This window comes from Dipteris shenzhenensis, chromosome 17 (assembly GCF_047967505.1).
Source record: "Dipteris shenzhenensis isolate YYH24624 ecotype China chromosome 17, Dip_SZ_1.0, whole genome shotgun sequence".
NCBI classification, from domain to species: Eukaryota; Viridiplantae; Streptophyta; class Polypodiopsida; order Gleicheniales; family Dipteridaceae; genus Dipteris; species Dipteris shenzhenensis.
Genome location: NC_141612.1, coordinates 40251816 through 40273225, shown reverse-complemented (window position 1 = coordinate 40273225; position 21410 = coordinate 40251816). Strand labels below are relative to the sequence as shown.

Sequence of the window (21410 nt, the reverse complement as noted above, 5' to 3'; positions counted from 1 at the left end):
ACAGAGTAGATGCGTCTATAGTCGCGTCTATTAGCGCGTCTACAGGCGCGTTTAAATACACAGAGTAGACGTGCGTTTAAACGTGCAATTAGACGCGACATTAGCCGCGATGATATACGTGGCGATAGACGCAACACAGAGTTTTTAAGTTAAGCATTTGAAGAAGAGCAAATTTAGTGGGTTGTTTGTTTGTAGAATGTCTCCATCTTCAACAAGCAGCTCCAGTGAGGATGAATCCCTCCGTATCCACCATCGCGAAATGTGGTTGGAGCAAAAAATCAAATCTCTGTGTGATCGATGTCGAGGAAACATGTATCGTGCACGCAGGATTACGCTCAATCATATCTCAAAGTATGGAGAATGGGATGTGACCGTAAACAGGGTAAGGGTTTGTAAGTTAAGATTGATTGAGATACCTATGGGTGTTCATATGTTTGAGTTATAATGATCCCATTTTAATTTGATACAGGATGTAGTGCCACACCCGCACATGTTACCCTATGCCCGTCGTGAGAAGGCGAAGTGTTGGCGATATGAGGTGGGATCTTCAGAAGGGATCGTTACGGATGCATGGAGTGATGGTGATAGTAGCCCTCCACCATTACCTCATGAAGCCGTGGAGGAGGAGGTGTTTGATGATATGGTGTGGGATTTATATGTCCATCAAGGGAGGGATAATAGCATGGAGCAGGATGATCTTTTTACCGCAGCATCGACTCCACTGTTTGAGGGGTGCACATTCTCTGTTCTACGTGCCTCCCTTGAGTTACTAAACTTGCAAACCATCTATGGATGGAGCAATGCAAGTTTGAATGCATTACTCAAGTAAGCTTTAAAGTCGATTTTGCAAACATGGTGAATTATGCTAGTGGGTCAATTACTCGAATGCTTTTCCTCATTTATGGTCTTCACGTGCAGGCTATTGTGTAAAATACTTCCAAGGGAGAATAAATTACCGACCTCAAGAGATATGGCAAGGCAACATGTGACCTCTCTGGGAGGATTAGATTACAAGCACATCCATGCATGTGTCAACGATTGCGTTTTGTTTCGTGGACTACATAAGGATGCAAGAGAGTGTCCTACTTGTGGAGAGGCAAGATATAGAGCAGATCTCAAAACCTTGGACGTGCCTCGTAAGGTATTGCGACATTTTTCCATAATCCCTCGCATCCAACATATGTTCAAGTGCAAATCTATTGCAGAGCTCATGTCATGGCATTCCTCCCATCGATCAACCGATGGCAAGTGGAGAACTCCCGCGGACTCTCCTGCGTGGAAGCATATTGAAGACACATGGCCAAGCTTCAAGGAAGAACCTAGGAGCTTGAGACTTGGATTGGGTATGGACGGTGTGAACCCATTTAGTCTCAAAAGCACGTCTTACAGTGTATGGCCAGTGGTATTGGTGAATTACAATCTTCCACCCTCTATGGCTATTAAGAAAGGACATGTCATGCTATCCCTTCTAATTCCAGGGAAACATAAAGTCAAAAACCCTGATGTTTATTTGGAGCCTTTGATTGATGAGCTAGAGATACTTTGGAGAGGTATCGAGGTGCATGATGTGAGCAGGCCTCCCTCGTCACGAGACTTCAACTGCAAAGCAGTCTTGATGTGGACGATGCATGACTTCCCAGGCTATGGCGAGTATTCAGGTAAGCATTGCATTTTTTAATTATGAATAGGCAAGGACGTGGCACCCTAAACCCACCTTCCACTCTTAATTGCATCTATTGTTTCAGGTCTCACTACATCGGGTTACCATGCATGTCTTGTTTGTGGTCCTTCGCTAGTTGCCTCACAGGCAGACGCATTGAATAAGGTCATCTATGAGAATCACCATCGATTTCTCCCACCTGATCATCCTAGATATGTTGCCCCTTGGAATGAATTCCTCCCACAATCACTCACTGCGGGAGATTGGATGAGAATTTGGGACGGTTCCACGACTCCTCCACCACTTGGCATGAGCCGGTAAGGATTTGTAACTATTAGCTGGAAGTAAAGATTGGCTATATTGGTTGAAAGTGAAGATTGCATGCTAACACTTTATTTTGTTTGGATACTCTATCTTTTATCATTTACCATATTGGTCCCACCTCAAGATCAATCACCTGCTCGATCCCATGCATATCTTCAAGAATGTGGCATCTACCATTTGGGAGCATTTGAATGGGACACGAGATTCGGCAGACATAAGGGAGGATCTACGTACCACAGGGAGGATGCGTGAAGCTTGGCCTCAAGAGAGACCAAATGGGCATGTTTTTTTACCTCGTGCACCGTGGATGTTATCAAAGCTAGAGATGGCGACGGTGAAGCGCGCTATTACTACAATTTGTACTCCCACTGGATGCATGAGGTGTTTGAAGGGAGCCTTTACAAAGAGCAAGAAAAGAGGTGTAGAGCAATTATATGGCTTGAAATCTCATGATTGGCATAAGATGCTCCAAGTAAGTATTTTATATGCATAATATCTTTTTCCTTTCAAATTTGTGAGTGAATAGCTATAAGCAACTAATTAACCACCTCCTCGCGGGTTCAGTTCATACTACCTACTAGCATTTCACATAGTACATCAAAGGACGTGAAAGATTGTATTTACAAGATGGGCGAGCTTGTGAGGTATGTGAGCTCAAAGGAAATAAATCCCACCACGCTTGAGAATGCTCGAGTTATATCAGTGGAGGCGGTTTGTTTAGTGGAGGAGACATTTCCACGTTCTATTCTCACAAGTCAACTACATCTCATAGTACGTTTGGTGGATGAGATTGTTATATGCAGTACTATACATGCACGATGGTTGTTCTTCCTCGAGCGCTTCATGAAGACGTTGAAGGGCTTCGTGAGACAAAATGCAAGACCCGAAGGTAGCATGGCCGAGGGTTGGTTGGTACAAGAGTCACTTGTATATATTTCTGAGTTTCTTGTTGATGTGGATAGCTCTCTCCTACGACTATGGAGAGATGATGAAGACCTAAGGATGACCTCTATTGTGCCTCAAGGAAAAGGACGCAACAAAGTAATAGACACGGAGTTGCGTAATAGTATCAACCTCTTTTGCATGCTTAATAGTGATGTGATGAAAAGATGGGTGACAAGATACGAGGATGCAAAGGCAAGAAGACAAGAAGAAAGGGCCCTCTTTCGTACACACCACGGATCTCGTGTGCCATACCCTCAGCGTCTAAGAGCACTTCCAAAGGATATTCATGTGGATTGGCTACTTGATGAAATGGAGAAAGCAGATCAGAAAGACGAGGGGATGCATATCACAATGGAAGAATGGGAGTATGCTAGAGGGGATGCATGAGCAAGATCGGTATATAGAATGTTATGCATAAGTTAGGAGGTTTTTATAATTTAGATTGCTTATTTAATTGATTTTTTCTTGGTGTAGTGCACTATGTTCAATGCTATATGGTGTGAGGGCAAGCATTTTCGAACACAACGGATTGATGATAAGAGAAACACACAAGATTGCGGCGTCATTGCTAGCTTTGAGGGAGCCAATGGAGCCATGGATGATTATTGTGGCATAATCCAAGATATCATTATGCTTGACTTTCGACGCTTCTTTGTGTATGTTTTGGATGTAAAGTGGTTTAAGGACGTGGTGGAAAGAGGCCCTAATGCAACAATCAAACGCCATGCAAGTGGCTTTGTAACTATTGACTCGACAAAGTTTTGGCAAAGTAGGAAGGACACACTAATACTACCGCAACAATGTGAATAGGTACTGTGCACACACATAAAAATACTCGCTTTTAAATATTTGATGCAAGAAAAGTAACATGATTGTATTTGTGTTTGAATTAGGTTGTCTATCAACCAATGGTGGATAATAATAGGTGGTGGCATGTCATACCTATTATGCCACGTTTCAAAGTGATGTATAGTACATTTACTAATATGGAGCGTATGGAGGATGATCATGGCCATGGACGTGATGATGATCGTGATACAAGAGAGGAGGATGATCATGAGATAGGAGATATAGATATTGAGGCCGGCATTACCCGTGAGGACGAGCCTACCATTGGAGATCTTGATTTCGATGAGCACATGAGTGGCACAAGTAGTAGTGGGTTAAATGTATTTGTAGATCTAAACACTTGTTTGGATTTTGAAGTAGATAGTTTGGCAAGGGTTGATCTCATTGGGGATGAGATTGAACCGTAGCCCCACAATTGATATTGGTAAAACTATTTTACATGTTGTCTCATTCTCCTCATTTCCCTTAATTCTTGTATATGTGGGCTTGCAAAAAATTATGTGCTTTGGTAATCATGGGCAATGTTTGGAAAGCAATGATGTACACCAAAATCTCACTTTCTGTATTCTCTGGAGCGCGTCTATTTACGCGTCTAAATGCGCGTCTGATTCTCAGTGTAAACACGCAAATAAACGCGCAAATACACGCGCAAATAGACGCGCTAATAAACGGGATGTTAGACGGGCCCGTATTTTCTCAAGTCTAACGCGCAAATAAACGCGGTGATTCACACGTAAATAGACGAGCGTTTAGCCGCGCCTATAGACGCGTCCGTAATTTCTCTACTAGAGCAACGCCTATAGACGCGCCCGCTATTTTGCGCGTCTACCAAGCGCGTCTATAGTTGCTTTGTGTTGTTGTGTTTTTTTCTCACAGCCTACCTCAATCTTGGTTTCTCTTCAGCTCTTTTTGAGTTTTGCTTACTCTTCTAGAGTGTTTTTTCTCATGTCCAGCATGATCTATTTCCGTATTGAGCTTGCTCTCGCGGGTTTTTTTCATACTTAATAGAAGTCTCTTTCATGGAAAAAGGAAGTTTTACTCGAGCAAATCATAGGTCCTTTGTATACTGCACTAGTGTTGTCGATATTCATATAAGATCTTTAAATCTTAAAAGCAATTTTCTTGTAAATATTTACTAGAAGCAAAGATCTTCTAGATGTAATGCTGAAGCTGATTTGATAGAGCTTCATGTCCTAGGATCGTTGTGAGTTTTACTCTCTCTCTTCAAAACACACACACGTGCACACACACAGAAGGATTTTGAATGCATGCATGTATGCACATAGACAACTACCTTTGCTTGCAATGAAGTTTCTAGGATGTTGTGGTAGAATAACATTATGTAAGTTCTTTTTGGTTTCATTCAATAATGCATTTATGACTATAAATTATGATTACGGAATACAATGTATCTTTGTATCATGTGAGGGTCTATACTATTGTCCCATGTGTTTCTTGCTGTGAGGCTAGTTTTAAAATTCTCTCTCTCTCTCTCTCTCTCTCTCTCACACACACACACACACATACACACACGATGGATGCACATGCGCATGCATATACATGCTTCCATGGATAAACTGGAGACATTATTCCGAAGCCATACTTCCTTGAAGCAAGAATGGAAGAATAAGAAGTGGTGGCATTTGTTGAAGCCGCCATATAAATCACCAGAGGGGTACAGGGTGGAATGGAACCTGGCTTATCCTCAGTTTTAGCACTTTTAGTTGTGTTCATTCGATAGTATCTAAACTTGAATTTCCACAACACGAAATTCAATCGCCACTGTTAACTCTATTCCAACTTCTGTCCTATGATCCAATTCGTCAAATCGAAAAGGGAGGTTTTTCGAGTTACTCTTATTCCTTTTTTCTTATCAAGACTCAATTCTTCCTCCTCATTATTCCTGGTGATTCGTAGCCAGTTCAATACTAGGACCTCAAGAAAGCGTACACTTTTCAAGGAATCTTTGATAGTACCAAAGGATGCCTCCAATAGTACCAAATGATTTCTTTAAAAACACACGAAGGTGTCAAAAATATGCATTCTCAACTGGACGCTGATCTGGGTCGAACCATCTCATTGATAAGAGATCTAAAGCTCTCGGAAACACGTCAAAATGTGTTAGCACGTTTTTTTGCAACGGGTAGCTTTGAAGTATGACATTGAGAACACCTTGTAAGATTAGCCGCAATTATGAAATAAAAACAACACCCTGTCTGAACTATGATCAAATTAAAGAGAGGACGACCTATGCCGTATTCCATTGTTTGAAGGAAAATATTATTGATGTTCTTATGTCCTTGAATTAACAATCTGTCACCCATATCTTTAACATGCATTGTAATTACTATTGCATGTCTTAACATCAATGTCTCTTTCAAATGAAGTTAAATCCAGGCCCTGGTAAGTCTCTTTAACTACTCTTGGTTTTGCAGTACTGGAGACGTGAGGCTGCCAGAATGAAGGAGCAGCTGGCTTTCATGCAAAGCAGAGAAAGGTAGGTGCTGAGGTTTTTTCATTCTTGTTCAATATGTATTACCTTCATGTTGTATTACTTAAATTAGCAATGCTGCAGACACTTGAAGGGCGAAAGTCTCGGAGGATTGCTAGTGGAGGACTTAGAGAAGCTGGAAATCCAATTGAGCACAGGACTAGACCGAGTTCGGGCAAGGAAGGTAGAGCTCCAGTTCGCAAATTTGTACGAAGCATCCAAACTTTAGAAAATCTTACAGCATCTCTATCATTCATGTCAAACTGCTGGCTAGACTACACGAGTTTCTTAAAAGGGTGGGTGATTCTTAAAAGGATGGGTGATTCCACTCGATTGCAAACGACAATCTACACGGCATCTTTTGATTTCTTTGTCACTTGTTTGAACCCGTTGGTGGTGATTTCTTCAGGAACATCTGCTGTTTCAAGCAAATGAGATGCTGAGAGCTAAGGTACGGCATTAATCTACTGTGGGTGGCATTTGACTTTCGAGCTTGAGAAGCGTTTTTGTTTTCTAAAGATGAATTTTCTGGATGAGCTTTAAGATTTCAGACATACATTCGATGCAAGGAAGCACTGTAATGGCAGTAAGCTGTGAAGATGCGCATGACACGACCCTTCAGCTTGGGTCTAATTTCGTAGGTTTATCTCATTCCCCTCCTCTTTTGCTGCTTTACTTTGGGTGGCTTTGGTCTTTCTTAATTCCACTCTCCAAGTTTGATACCTTCACCTGCTTGTCTCTTAGGTTAAAGCTCCCAGTCTGCAATAGCTGATTGTTCTCATCTGTGGCAATTGCCTCTCTAGCTACTCAAACAGCCTTGAGTAGGGAGATGGAAAATACCCTTCTGTTGAAAATAAAGCACAGAAGTGTTGATTCTTTTTCAATGGAAAGATTGAAAATTGCCTCCATAGCTACTTAAACAGCTTTGAGTAGGGAGATGAAAAAACCCCTTCTGTTGTAAATAAAGCACAGAACTGTCTCTTCTTTTTCAATAGAAAGATTTGGGTGGACTATGGCTATGATCCGTATTGAAATTACAAATCTTTATCAGTACTTATCCACGATGGTTTTGTGGTGGATGCACAACATTGATGTTATTTTGAAGGTCAATTTCTTAGACGTCCTTTCCCCCTTACCTGCCCCACATGCACACATACACCTGGCATTAAAGCTTATAATAAATTTGGGTATGGCATTAAAGCTTATAATAAATTTGGGTATCTAGAAAACTTTCAAAAAGTGCTTACACATTATGCAGTGCTTTGTCGGCGATTGAATTGTTTGAAAGAGGTACTAGTAGATAAAGAGTTTGTATCTCTTTTCTAGGTAGCATAGATCTTCATTGGGAATTGCTAGCATGCTGTGCGATTCTTTGTTACATAGGAATAGCACTTTAGACATTCATTAAAGCATTTGTTAATAGCAAAATGTGAGTGAAAAAATAATCATAGTACCAACATCCCTTCAACAAATTCCTTATTACTTCATTTATGCTCATATTATCCTTACATGGTATGTTACATAAATGTTAATATTTTGTAAGAAGGCTATACTACATGGTGGTAACACACCTTAATTACATTTATTTTAAGTTTACAAGTTACAAAAACACATGAAAATACATTAATATGTACATCTATATTTTGAAAATGTTTAGATTGAAAATTTATGATATAGTTTCATTTTGAAAATGTTTACGAGGGCTCAGTTTTGATAGTGTAATGAGTCTATATTGTTTAGAAATTTACAACTTCACTATTGCCATGGCCATGATTCAAAGATTGAGATTTTTTATTTTTTGCGTAGAAAATTCACAAGCCCAAATTCCAATACAAGATTTGCTAACTTGGCTTAACCTGACGTAGACTAGCCTAACCTAACCTAACTCGATGATTCAAAGATTGAGATTTTTTATTTTTTGCGTAGAAAATTCACAAGCCCAAATTCCAATACAAGATTTGCTAACTTGGCTTAACTTGACGTAGACTAGCCTAACTCGATGTAACCTAGCCTTGGACAATTCTTGAATTAACATGAGGCATTTTTGGAGTTTGGAAACTACAAGTACAAAAACACACATTACTTATTGTGAGCTGACTCTTTAGTCTTTTCTTACATCCTCTTGGCTCACACTTTGATAGACTCTAAAATAGTTTTGACTCTTTAGTCTTTTCTTACATCCTCTTGGAGATGCTCACACTTTGATAGACTCTAAAATAGTTTTATATTCGTGTACATGCACTGTGAGTACGACACGATCACCATGCTAGTATGCAAACGAGGAGTATATCTATAAATTATTATATGGGTTGTGACTACATCCACTTAATAAAATGATAACTTGCCATCTTGTGTCAATTGTACATCCTCTATCAATTGTGTCAATTTTTTGTCACTACCATGCAATTGCCATGTTTACACGGGTCGTCCTACACATTCAGTCATTCCCTTGGAAACATGAATGAGAAAATGTGTTGGTGGACATTCCTTTTCCCATGTGCATAGATACACATTGTTCAACAGGTGTAGTTAGTAGCCATGTGAGGTTGTACATGCAAGAAAGTGCACGATGGGAAAGAACGATGATAAAAATTTAATATCAATAGCGACCAAAGTGACTACTTTGGCATTGTTACTAGGGAGATTGGCATTTAAGAAGTGAATGTAGCTCATGTAAAGGGAAAAAACCCAAAGCAAACCTTGATTGATAACTACTAGCATTTAAGGAGAGTTAAAAATGCTTTCAAACTTAGCCATGCTTGCTTATATTCTCGCATTGTTTAGCCATAATCTTATTAACATATACTCTTGTTAGGATATTTGTTTTAATTAATTATTTTAGGCCAAGATGTGGGCATACAATCAAAGAGCTTAGAATTTTGAGCACTTCCCAACAAAGAAGGTTGGTATCCCCCCCCCCTCCAAAAAAAAGAAAAGAAAAGAGTTATCCTCGATTCAATCCTTATCAAACCCATAAAAAGATGTTGGTTCATCCTCTATAGCTTGAGGCCAAGTTGGGTCCTCTTCGAACATCTTGTGTTGCAGTAGAGACTTCCTTAACCGTGCCATTCGCAACGCTCTCATCCACCTTATCCGGGGTGGGAGGGGGCCTTGTTGCTCCCTTTGGCACTTGATGATTGGGGTGAATGGCGTCCATATTCTTAAGAGTCTTAAGTCGTTGCTCAAATCTTTCTTGGAAATCCTAGACTAACCATTGTGTCTCAACCAGGCATTACTTCTCGGTGGTCGGGTTGGGGTATTCATTTTGGCCCATTAGGCTTGGATCTCGTCTTTACAGTTGTCTCGCTGGTCTTACCACTTACCTCGAACCATGGTTCGGTGGGTTTCCTATTTGGTCGGCCAGGTCTTGTTGATGCCAAGGTGGATATTATTGCGCTCTCTGCCTTTTTGAATAATAACTCATTCTGAACCATGGATGATTTTTTCAAATTAGTTTCGTTGAGAAGCTAAACTTTAATGTTGGTATCGAAAGTTTGTATGCCCTAATAAAAGCAAACATTTGAAATATTTGCCAAGATTTGAAACTTTTATGCAAAAAAATTCAAACTTTCACAAAATTTTATATTTTTCACTTCAAAATTCAAAAGAAAATATATATAATCATAAGGCATTCTACCAATATGAAGAAACTAAAAAAACAAGCTCGATAAACTTTCACCAAGATTTTATATTAATATAGAAGCATAGCTTTGATAAAAACATCCATGGTCTGAACCTTCCCCCACTTTAATTCCAAACCTGCCCTTAGACTAGGAGATGGCCATCCTTTACCTATTGGCTTGCTTAGAGAGCTCCCTACTCATGGCTTTGGCCTGGGCCCTCATAATCACGTGCAATGATACTGAGGATACTTTGCCCCTTTCAATACTTAATAAGTTAATACTGGCTTTTTGGTCAGCATCCAGCCTAGGAGTCCTTCTCATAGGGTGATCTTTCTAGAGATGATCCACCCCACAACCTGAGCACCATGGAGTATTCAAATTGGTGGCCGTCGGCCCCTGTATGGGTTGATCATCCTTGTATGGGTAGTCCCTAAGCAAGTGAGGCCCTTGACATTTATAATAGGCTTTAGCCTAGTTAGCAATGGTTTTGTATGGACACTCACTAGCGTGGTGCAGACCCCTGTAAGTATAACATTGCATGGCTGGCCTATGATTTATGGCATTCGTGTCCCTAGCTCGCTGCATTGTAGTAGTTGTTTGATACAATGGAATGTATTGGTCGTCTTGCATCACATAATGACTAATCTGACTGGTTTAATATATAGGACTCTCGTAGGGAGATGACTCAAGTGCTGGTAAGATGTAGTCAAGGTCCTCCTACTCGCTTGGTGGCTCCTCAATGATTACTTGGTTTATGGGAGTGATTTGGGGAGGTGGGGGTTGTGGTCCTAGAATTGGTGGCAACAATGGAAAATTTTGAGCTCACATTGGTACTGGGGAGCTCCTTGTAAGGTTAACTGGCCTTGATTATAAAGATTAGGTGGTGCCATTAAGGACAGTGGTTGCCCTCGTTAGTACATGGGTGGGGGCATTGGCTTAGGGTAACAGCATTGTGAAGTTTCATTATTTTCCCACTTAGCACAGTGAGCATAGTATGGTGACGGCCTTGCTCTTAGGCAAGGTCACTCATTTTTCGGATGGTTTCCTATGCACATCCCGCACCACACATTGTCTCGTCGTGGAAGCAAGTTCAGATTACTCGAGCCTTCCACATCCCACCCTTGAGCATGGCAAAAAACACTTTATGGATGGAAATGGTAGTTTCTGTTGTTCCTACACCAAAACCGCATTTACCTCCATCCAAACTGGCCTATATTCCACTAACAACACCTCGAGATAAGCTAGAAGCATTGTGCAATGGGTAGATTAATAGAAAGCTTGTGCATTCTGGAAGCATACCTTGAACTCCTCCGCAACAATTTTGAACTAGTCGGAGTAGGGACCCAAATACTCAATCAAAGTTGAGGCATCGAGTGGGGAAACTCTTGGTTATAGTGCATGATAGATCGATGCTCGGTATTATATGTTGCATACTAATTAGCTTTCTTGATCTTCACCTTCTTTTTAAACTGGTCTTCAACCCAATAATAGAAAGAGAGGTCCACTAGTAGATATTCTAAGGGGATGACTCAGGCTAGCAGTTCAGACATCACCAAGAACCAGGTTGGGACCCTTCCCAGTTGAGCACCTGCTTGGTGTTCTCTGGCTCATCCAGCATCAATATGGCACGAGTAATCCATGCTTTTTGAGTGCAATATGCCCAGGTGGTTCTTGGAGTTGGGGTGCCCCCAGTATTTGATCTGGAGGTACGAGTAGTCCTAGCCTGATTGGGCACTATAGAAGGGGTACTCGAGGTTAATCCTCCCTAACCTACATAGTCATCCTCATTGTTGGAGTCTCCTCTTGGCCTCTTGTTGTTGGGATGCTCATCACGTGGCACCCAGAATATCCTCTCATGTGTGAATCCAGTCTTCATAGTCCTAGTTCAGTTGTCAAAGCTCCACGATCGTAGTTTAGAGCCATGTAATCTTGGTAGAAGTGCCTGTCAGTGCTTGGGTGGCCCGTGGTCTCACTCCCTAAGCTGCTCAATTCTTTGCCTAGCCTCGATGAGTAGATATTTTAACTACAATGCCAGCCTACTCTACCTTCTACTATTCATGGCTCTCAGTCAAATCCTAAAATAGCACCCTCAACTCATCATGTTCCATCTGTAGGCGGGTCAAGGCAGCCGGTTGAGCGGGTGGCATACTCCCTTTATGCAATGCACACATATTGGGGAGGTACCCAATACCTAGCTAGATTGATAAAGAGTGCCCAAGGCACCACTGGCTTCATGCAAAATTTGGGGCTGAGTCTTAACATAATGGTCCACTAAGGGAAGGGAGTCGTGCATAAAAAATAAGTCAAGTTGATGCCCTAGCACTCAGGATTACCTAACAGAGGAAAGACAAGTTTTGTGGCCACAATTCATCAACCCATCTGTGGGTTGATCTTCAGGTTAAGGAAGCTGGGTGCTTATGGGCTCCTCGCCAAAAGACATGGGTGGATGTTAGAGGTGGACACGGATGCTTGGCCAAGGGAGATCGAACCAGTTTTACAAGAGAAACATGGGTGGGATTAGAGATTTTAGTTCTAATAATGGGGTCGATGAAATTTGTAGTGGTAGCAATACCTATACTAGTAGTTACCATTTGATATGCCCCATTGTCAATAAGAATAATAATAGTATCAATACTAAAGCTTGGGACAAAACAAAAAGGCTCTAAAACTAGAGGGACATGTTCAACGATGATAGTAGAGGACTCGTAGAGGAAGGATGGCCAGCGAAAAGAGGTGTGGTGGGATTGGCAAAGACTGTGACTTGAAGATAATAGCATTGACATTGGCAAAGTCAGAAGTGGATATGGTTGTCTTATCAGCCTCTCTATAGCAAGCATCTCCTAGCTCTTTAGGCCAGTCTGATGCACAATGGTAGACCTCTTCACACACTTGGATTACACACTGGTTACTTGACTCTTTCGACTTCTACACCCATAGTAACTCCGAGTCCTTTCGCTGGGGGTCCTCTTCATCCTGGTCTTTGTGCTCTATACATCTTCGTGCCTCTATCATGTCCTGGCAAAGCAAACCTACATCATGAGCTTGACAAGTACCTTAAAGGAGCAGGAAAAAAAATAGCTAGGGAGATTAATATTCACCATCTCTACCGACTCCAATGTAATACACCCACCACCAAAGCATGTCCTCCTTATAGCTATTTTCCTCCTCCTTCTCCGAGTCTATTTCTGCGAGGATGCCATCCAACATCGTTTTCAAATAGAAAAAACTCATTCCAAAGTTATTTGGGTATGCCATATATTCGTTGTAGGTGGATCGGCAGCAGGTGGATCGGGGTATAGAGTTTGGATTGGTGTATGGAGTTTTGGGGCTAGATTTCATAATGGGCTCTTACTTGTGTCTGCACTGCACTTAAATAGGGAGAGAGTCCATTGAGCCCGACCTTCTCAATCTTTAGTCTCATGTTAGTTTTGCAATCAAAATATTTGAGTTCATTGAGCCTGAACTTCTCATTCTTCAGTCTCAAAGGGCACTCTCTCTATATAAGAGGCCTATCATGTATTGTTGAGTAGAAGAAATGCACATTCACTCAAGATTCTGTTTATGAGTCCAAGCTAATCTATCTTGGAACCTAATTGACTTGAGGTACATGTCATGAGCACTCTCTTCATCATGTCTCCACATAGGTTCCATCCACCTTAGAACGCTCCATCGATCCTGAGGCACGCATGTTTTCTCATGGTATTAGAGCTTAGGTCTAGTCTCCTAGTAGATTTGTTGTAGGCACACCTTCTAGATTAGTTTTAGAGAGATTTTTGCAATATTGCCTTACAAGTTTGTGAGTTCAAGATAGAGAGAGAGAGACCTTGTGACATATAAGTGAGAGTTACAACAAACTACACATGACACTCCTTTCCCTTCTTTAATCCTATTGAATGAATTTGGTTCTAATAAAAACCAAGCTAACCTTTGAAGTTTACCAATGATTGCATCAAGATCAAAGAGAGAGATAGACATAGAAAATGCTCATCAATAAACTATAGAATCCTCTTACTACTCACCCTTGTGTTCTGAAGTTTAAATATCAATATACAGCTCTAGCCATGCCATATGGCTTTAAAGATTACATCCATGTTTTTGTGGATCCATAAAAACAAATGTGTCTAGTGTAATCAAGGATATCCACCACAAGGAGAGATGTGGATTAGAGGATCCCATGATTTTTCAGAGAGAATGAGTACATCTCATGTCGTGCAACTTGGTCCAAGATTTTTCAGAGAGAATGAGTACATCTCATGTGGATTAGAGGATCCCATGAATGAGTACATCTCATGTCGTGCAACTTGGTCCAAGATTTTGTCTGTAAATGGAATTGGAAATGGATCAGTCACCGTTTGCGCATCAATAATTTGATAATCAACACAAACTTAGAGCTTGCCATTTTTCTTTGGTAACACAATTATTGGAGATATGCCAATTACTCCAATCAATGGCATAAATAAACCCTATCTAAATCAACTTCTCCAGTTTAACTTTGACCTATTTGGAATAGTTTGAATTCATTCGGTACCGTTGTTGTCGAATGGGATTGGCATCTTGACCTAGGGGTATCAAGTACTAACAGAGCACTCCATGTAGGTCTATATAACTCCATGCAAACACATCCATATATTGTAGAAATAAATCCTTAACTGCTTGGACCTTATCACTGAGTAGCTTTGCACTTACAATCACTATCCAAGGATTTTCCTTCCTAGATCTGGGCTCTTGTGTTGGTTCTAGGATTAATGCTCTAAACCAAGTCAAGTAACAATGAATAGCTACTTGGCAAGTTCTATTTCACCAACTACATCCTCAATGAAGTTTCTTGGATAGGATTTGAATTAGTGTAAAATTTGAATCTTAGCGTCACCCATTTGGATAGTCATCAAATCAAAACCCCAATTGTGCAACCCAACAAGATTGGGTACATTTTTTCTTCCTAATAGGCTTACTGTGTAATGAATTCCACCAATTGTCATAGCTACATCTTATAGCATATCTTTTGGCTCAACTAGTTGTTGATCTACCATCCGAATTATTAATGGTGATGGTTTTAAGTGCTTAAACTTGAGCTAGCTGCTGGCAACAACCTCCAAAATTATGTTAATTCCAGATCCTCCATCTATAATGACACTAGAGACACTTTGATTATGAATCTTCATTGAGATGACTTGGTACTAGTCATCTACCCCTGGGGTATCAATAACTTGGCTGTTTTGTATGTAGCTTGGAGTTACTACAAAAAAAACTCATGGTAGCATAGGGTAGTCTCAATAGCTGGACTGAATTCCATGTCATAGAAAATTTCCCAAGTAAGGACTTGTCATTTGGTGGCGTGCTAAGTTGGTTGATCAAGGGCGACATCCTTAAGAAAAAATCTTGTATAGGCTCGCCTTCCTTCTATTTGAGCTCCCTAAATTTAGTGCAGACATCTTCTTTGTTGATTTCCTATCTAAAGCACTTTAAAAAGGCTCCAATCATATGCTTCCAGTCCAAAAAATAACCAATTGGAAACTAATTATACCACCTCTAAGCAATTTTTACCAAGGTGTAGGGGAATTAATTCATATACTCTTCCTTAGACTGTACCGTTAATGAAATATACTTAAAAGAAACTTAGTCAGTGACTATACGGATCTTCTTCATTTGTTCCCTGGTAGCTCTAAAGTTTTACCTCAATTGGTGTAGTCACCTTGGGCTTTATGACCACTAGCTCTGGATCTGGATCTAATTCCTTAGGAGGCTCTTCATTTTTCTTGTACTATTGATAAGGTGGACCTTCATGTTGAGTATGAACCTGTCCATAGAGAGGTGGAAACAAATATTTGGTTTGAACTCTATTGTATCTGGAGCTTGATCTTTTTTTAGAAGTGGTTTTTTGGCTCTACTTTGGATGTAGGCGTGTTTAAACTCATTCCAGGGAGGTAAGGGGGGGGTAGCACCCCCCCTAGGATTGTTGGTTCTAAGGGTGGTGGGCAACATCCATTAGGACCCCCTTACTGGGGGTTTAGGGGCAGTGTCCCAAAAGCTAAAATACATGAAAATTGGTCCATGAGTTGTGTGGTCAAAATTGTAAGATAAGGATGTAGCCCACACTGTATGAACCACATAAATTGGTGTCTCTTCTCCTCTTCCATTCTGTGTGAACCACGTATATTGGTATCTATGTCTGTCTTCCATTCTGTGCATTTTCTGCATTGTGTATTTTATGCATTTGACTTCTCACATTGTTGCTCCATTATCATGTTGCTCCTCACAATTGGTATCTGTATGAAAAACCATCAACTTCTAACGAGGCTTATTCTAGATCTTGCTACCCTTTGTGGCCTTGGTGTAGGTATTCCTCCCTCCTAGCTACCTAAGTAGAAAAATTTGAATTCGTGATTCAAAAAATACAGGAAAATCAGATGACTGATTCGATAGGCGAATAAATAGGGCAAAAGAACATTGACCCATGACATTTTTTTCATAAATTGACCCGTCATCCAAATGTATTCGTATGAATAAGTATTCTGACAAATACTTTTATTAGTATGAATAAACACGTATTAGTTTGAATAGGTTATTCTATTCTTCTATTTAAGCTAGGTGCATACCATTTTTGTGTATCTCATGCTTGGTTCTCTAGTGGGCCAGTAGAAGAGATCAAAGAAGGAAGGAAGACCCTCTAAGGTTGCAAAAGCAATCTGGAAGGTTTGAATCAAAATGGATTTGGTTTTGTATGTGGGAGTTCAAGGGTGTCTTTGATGAGTGCCTAAGATTTCTTTTGTGAGTTTGTTTACTTGTTAAGGGCCTTAGGTCTCCTATATTAGTTGGGATTATGGGCCCCTTTGAATTTTTGTTGTGGGTTTGCTTGTCTTATTTTGGTGTTTGTTGTTTTAGTCTTTTTACACTACAAGGCATAGGCCATTTTCCGACGGAAATACCGACGCTTTTTACATTAAAATTTTTTTTTTTTTCACGGGCGCAAAGGTCGCTATAAAAGTCGTTAAAATCGTCGAAAAAGGAGCGTCGCTATAAACCATTGCTATATAGCGACGCTGTTAATCGTCGCTATATAGCGACGTTTGTCATTGTCGCTATATAGCGACACTATTAATCGTCACTATATAGCGACACTGGTAAACGTCGCTATATAGCGACGATTAACAGAAGTTAAAAAAAAGGGTTAGTGGGGCTAAACAGGGCTTCCTTTTGGCCCTGTTTAGCCCCACTAATTCTTTTTTTTTTTTTGTAATTACAAAAGAAAGTTTTTTATAACAAAATTTCCCTTGCTTGCAGGGTGATACAAAATTGTTCTTGTGAACGACGAGGAAGAAATGCATATACATATACAACTGTGTTTGTAACAAAATTACCCTGTGAAAGGGCGATACAAAATTGCTCAAACGAGCGGATATACAAAATGCTACTACCACTACTCATCCAAATCCGAATCCGAATCGTCTTGTTGGCCTGTTCCTTGGTCCTCGACACCTGCGTCTTCTCCCTCGTCCCCGACACCTGCGTCTTCTCCCTCGTCCTCGGCACCTGCGTCCGATCCTTGCCCCTGTTGATCGCTCGTCTCTGATGATGGGACGCTTGAGCTTTGACCCTAAGAGTGAGCCATATAAATCAAAAATTAGATTGGAACTTAAATTAAAAAGTGAGATTACAAGTAGGAGTAAACTTATACCGTGCGAGCAGCCACCTCAGCCCAATCGACTGTCGCTCCCATTGCCTCTTGCTCAATGAACCACGGCTTTGTTCCTATCCAAAATGCACGCCGCGTCTCTGCATCCGTAGGAAGACGACCCATCGCAGCTTGCTGTGGATCCAATTTATGAGAGTTAGAGTTAGCTAAAGTGCATGTAATATGTAAGTAAAACAAATAGAACAATACATTAAATGGGAAGAAGTAGACTTACCACGGTTGCCTCGAACACATACCGTCCGCCTGCACCAAAGTGCGAAGTACCTACGATGTCTAGCCGTCTCTTCACTGTAAAGAATGAGGGAGAGAGATAGGAGACTCAAGTTCAGCTTTCTTCACAACACACAAAAGAGAGAGGACACAAGGTTGGAGGGTGAAGCCTTTCTTCACTTTTGCACACAACCAACAATACAATAGAAGAGGGAAATACCCTATATGTCAAAACCTAGAATCCGTGGTTCATATGTGAACCCAAACCAAAAACATACGTGGTAGTCTAACTACACCACGAGTACAACTAACATAGGCGGTGACATAAATGATAGTCATCCAGGAGATATGTCGGGGATAGAGCTTGATATCTCAACACTCCCCCTCAAGCTCAAATCCATCTCACGTACACCAAGCAAGCTCCTAAATCTGCGAAGCTTCTCGGTACCCAATGCCTTCGTAAAGATATCAGCCACCTGCTCCTCAGTGCTGACATAGACAAGATCAATCTCACCAGCTAGAACCTTCTCTCTCACAAAGTGATAATGCACCTCAATGTGCTTCGTTCTAGCATGATAAACTGGGTTATTAGCAAGCATGATGCTGCTAATGTTGTCACAATGAATGACAACTGCTGCATGAACTGACTGTCCCATATCTGCAAGTAGCTTCCGTAACCAAGCTACCTCACATGCAGCCATTGCTGCACCCCTGTACTCAGCCTCTGTGCTCGACAAGGCAACTGTTGGCTGCTTCTTGCTGCTCCAACTGATGGCACCACTTCCAAGGGAAAACATAAAACCACTAGTAGATCTCCTGTCTGAGACACTACCAGCCCAGTCAGCATCTGTGTATCCATGTACCTGTAATGCACACCCAGCTTCATAAAACAGTCCATAATGCAATGTGGACTTCACATACCGCAGTATGCGCCTAGCCGCATCCAAATGTGGCTTCCTCGGTGCCTGCATAAACTGACTCACCAGCCCCACAGCATAGCTCAAATCTGGTCTGGTTATAGTCATGTAAATCAAGCTACCTACTATGCGCCTGTACATAGTAATATCTTCAAGAAGCTCACCTGACTCTGCATTGAGCTTCACATTCTGCTCCAATGGAACAGAGATAGGCTTACAGCCTGTCATCCCATATTTGGACAGCATGTCCAAACCGTATTGCCTTTGCAACAGCCATATCCCACTCGGGGATCTAATAACCTCAATGCCCAAGAAGTAACGCAGCTCTCCCAAATCCTTCATCTCAAATTTCTGCTTCAACAGCAGCTTCACTTCATTAATGTCTGCATCACTATCACCTGTAATAATCAAGTCATCAACATAGATGACTATAAGCACAATCCCTCTGTTTGTCCTTTTCACATAAAGTGAAAAATCTGAATTGGAAATCTGAAATCCAATAGTGACAAGATATTGCCCTATCTTGTCTGACCATGCCCTCGGCGCCTGTTTTAAGCCATACAAGGCTTTGCGCAACCTGCATACAAAATCGGGGTGTGCTTTATCCTCATAACCTTCTGGCTGTATCATATAAACCTCTTCCTGCAAGTCACCATGCAAGAAGGCATTTTTCACATCCATCTGATGCAAAGACCATCCCTTTGCAGCAGCCATAGCAATTACTGCTCTCACGGTTGCCATCCTTGCAACTGGGCTGAAAGTTTCCTCATAGTCAATTCCATATGTCTGTGCAAAGCCTTTGGCAACCAATCTTGCCTTGTACCTGCTAACAGACCCATCAGCATTGTGCTTTACTTTGTAAACCCACTTGCAGCCAATAGCCTTCTTATCATGAGGCAAAGGCATCAAATCCCAAGTGTGGTTTGCATCCAAGGCAGCCATCTCTTCATCCATAGCTGCTTCCCAATTTTTATGCCCTGCTGCATCCTCAAAACATGTGGGCTCTGGCTCCTCTAGAACCTTGACCATATAAGCATAGTGATGTGCTGTATACCCATCATATCTCAGCCTGTCAACTGGATACTTAATACGAGTGGACCTCCGTACAACTGGATCAGTTGCAGGAGTCTTTAAATCATGCCTGCTTTTCCTTGCACCAGGTGTAACGACAGAAGGAATCCCAAGTTCCTCATCAAGGCTCATTTCAGAGCCACTTGACTCTCCATCAACATGAGAGCTACCAGCAGACACATCAAACACTGGAGCATGGTCCACTTTTTCTTTTCCCTTATGTGATACCTGCACAACACTATCAGGACTGCCATGTGACAATTCACTAGATCTCAATCTCCCTGTCCATGCATTAGATCCACTAGTAGAGGACTCTCTGGGTCCACTCAAGGCTTGAGATTGCTGCTCTGCATTTATTGCAGCATTCCCATTTCCTGCATCTGCATCTCCTACCATAACAGTTGGTGCATACCAGCTGCTCATTTCATCAAAAACAACATCTCTGCTCACTTGCATTTTGCGGGTGGAAGGGTTATAACAGCGATACCCTTTCTGGTGTTGAGCATATCCAATAAAGATGCATTTTTCTGCCTTTGGATCCAGCTTTGTTCTCTTCTCATCAGGAACATGAACATAAGCTATGCAACCAAATACCTTCAAGTGAGAAATATCTGGTTTTTGACCTGTATACATTTCTTCAGGCGTCATGCCATGGACAGCTGCAGTGGGGGTTCTGTTCATAATATAAACAGCAGTTGCTACTGCTTCAGCCCAAAAATAATCAGGCATGTTTTTCTCATTTAGGATCGCCCGTCCTACTTCTGCAATATGCCTGTTCTTCCTTTCTGCAACCCCATTCTGCTGAGGGGTAGACCTGCATGAGTGCTTCCTTTGAATTCCTTGTTCTTTCAGATATTCACAAAATTCTTCTGAAAAGTACTCTCCCCCTCCATCAGATCTTAGCACTTTAATATGCACACCTTTCTCTTTTTCAACCATGGCCTTAAAAGCCTTGAAATGGCTGAACACTTCACTTTTGTGCTTCATAAAATAAATCCACACCTTCCTAGTGTAGTCATCAATAAACATCACATAATAATGGCATCCACCAATAGAAGCAGCTTTGGTTGTCCAAACATCTGAATGGATCACTTCCAAAGGTCTTCTGCTCACCTTAGCATTTTTGGGAAATGCATGTCTGGCCTGCTTACCCATTTGGCATGCTTCACATACCTTTTGCATTCCCTCAACTCTGAATTTAGGCAAACCTGCAACAATGTTTTTCGTTTGCATAGATTTCAGCCTTTGTATATTCACGTGCCCAATGCGCTTGTGCCATATCTCAATATCTGCAATGACACCTCTCCCATGCGCAAACATAGCAGCTTTCACCTCAGGCATATCAACATCCAAGGTGAACATTCTTCCATTTTTGTTGCCTTTCGCAACCAAGCGGCATTTATTTTTCAAGTCCTCAACAAAGCATCCATCAGGATTAAATCTAACCTGCAGACCTTGCTCAACCATCTGGCCAACTGAAACCAGGTTCTTAGTGATTTTCTCGGGGGGGTCACTCATCATATGTAACCCTATCACGTGAGTTCAACAGAAGGATTTTTTTAATTTCCAAAATTTACAGAAATAAATATACATAAGGGACTATGTAAAATAGTTTTGAAAAAAATTT

General features: G+C 41.2%; 1 protein-coding gene across 2 annotated transcripts in view; it reads left to right on the top strand.

The window, feature by feature from the left end:
• The window catches only part of LOC147892111 (MADS-box transcription factor 23-like), a 44326-nt gene extending 36899 nt beyond the window's left edge, over positions 1-7427 (top strand). Inside the window, exons 3-7 of one of the 2 annotated variants that reach the window (XM_087388734.1) lie at positions 6214-6275; positions 6354-6453; positions 6679-6720; positions 6814-6906; positions 7014-7427. In XM_087388734.1, coding sequence (XP_087244860.1) covers positions 6214-6275; positions 6354-6453; positions 6679-6720; positions 6814-6906; positions 7014-7037 — 321 coding nt within the window. In that variant the 3' untranslated portion in view covers positions 7038-7427. Of the gene's footprint in view, positions 1-6213; positions 6276-6353; positions 6454-6678; positions 6721-6813; positions 6911-7013 lie in introns of both variants that reach the window. The other variant, XM_087388735.1, reaches the window with a different exon arrangement.
• The last annotated feature ends 13983 nt before the right edge of the window (positions 7428-21410 follow it).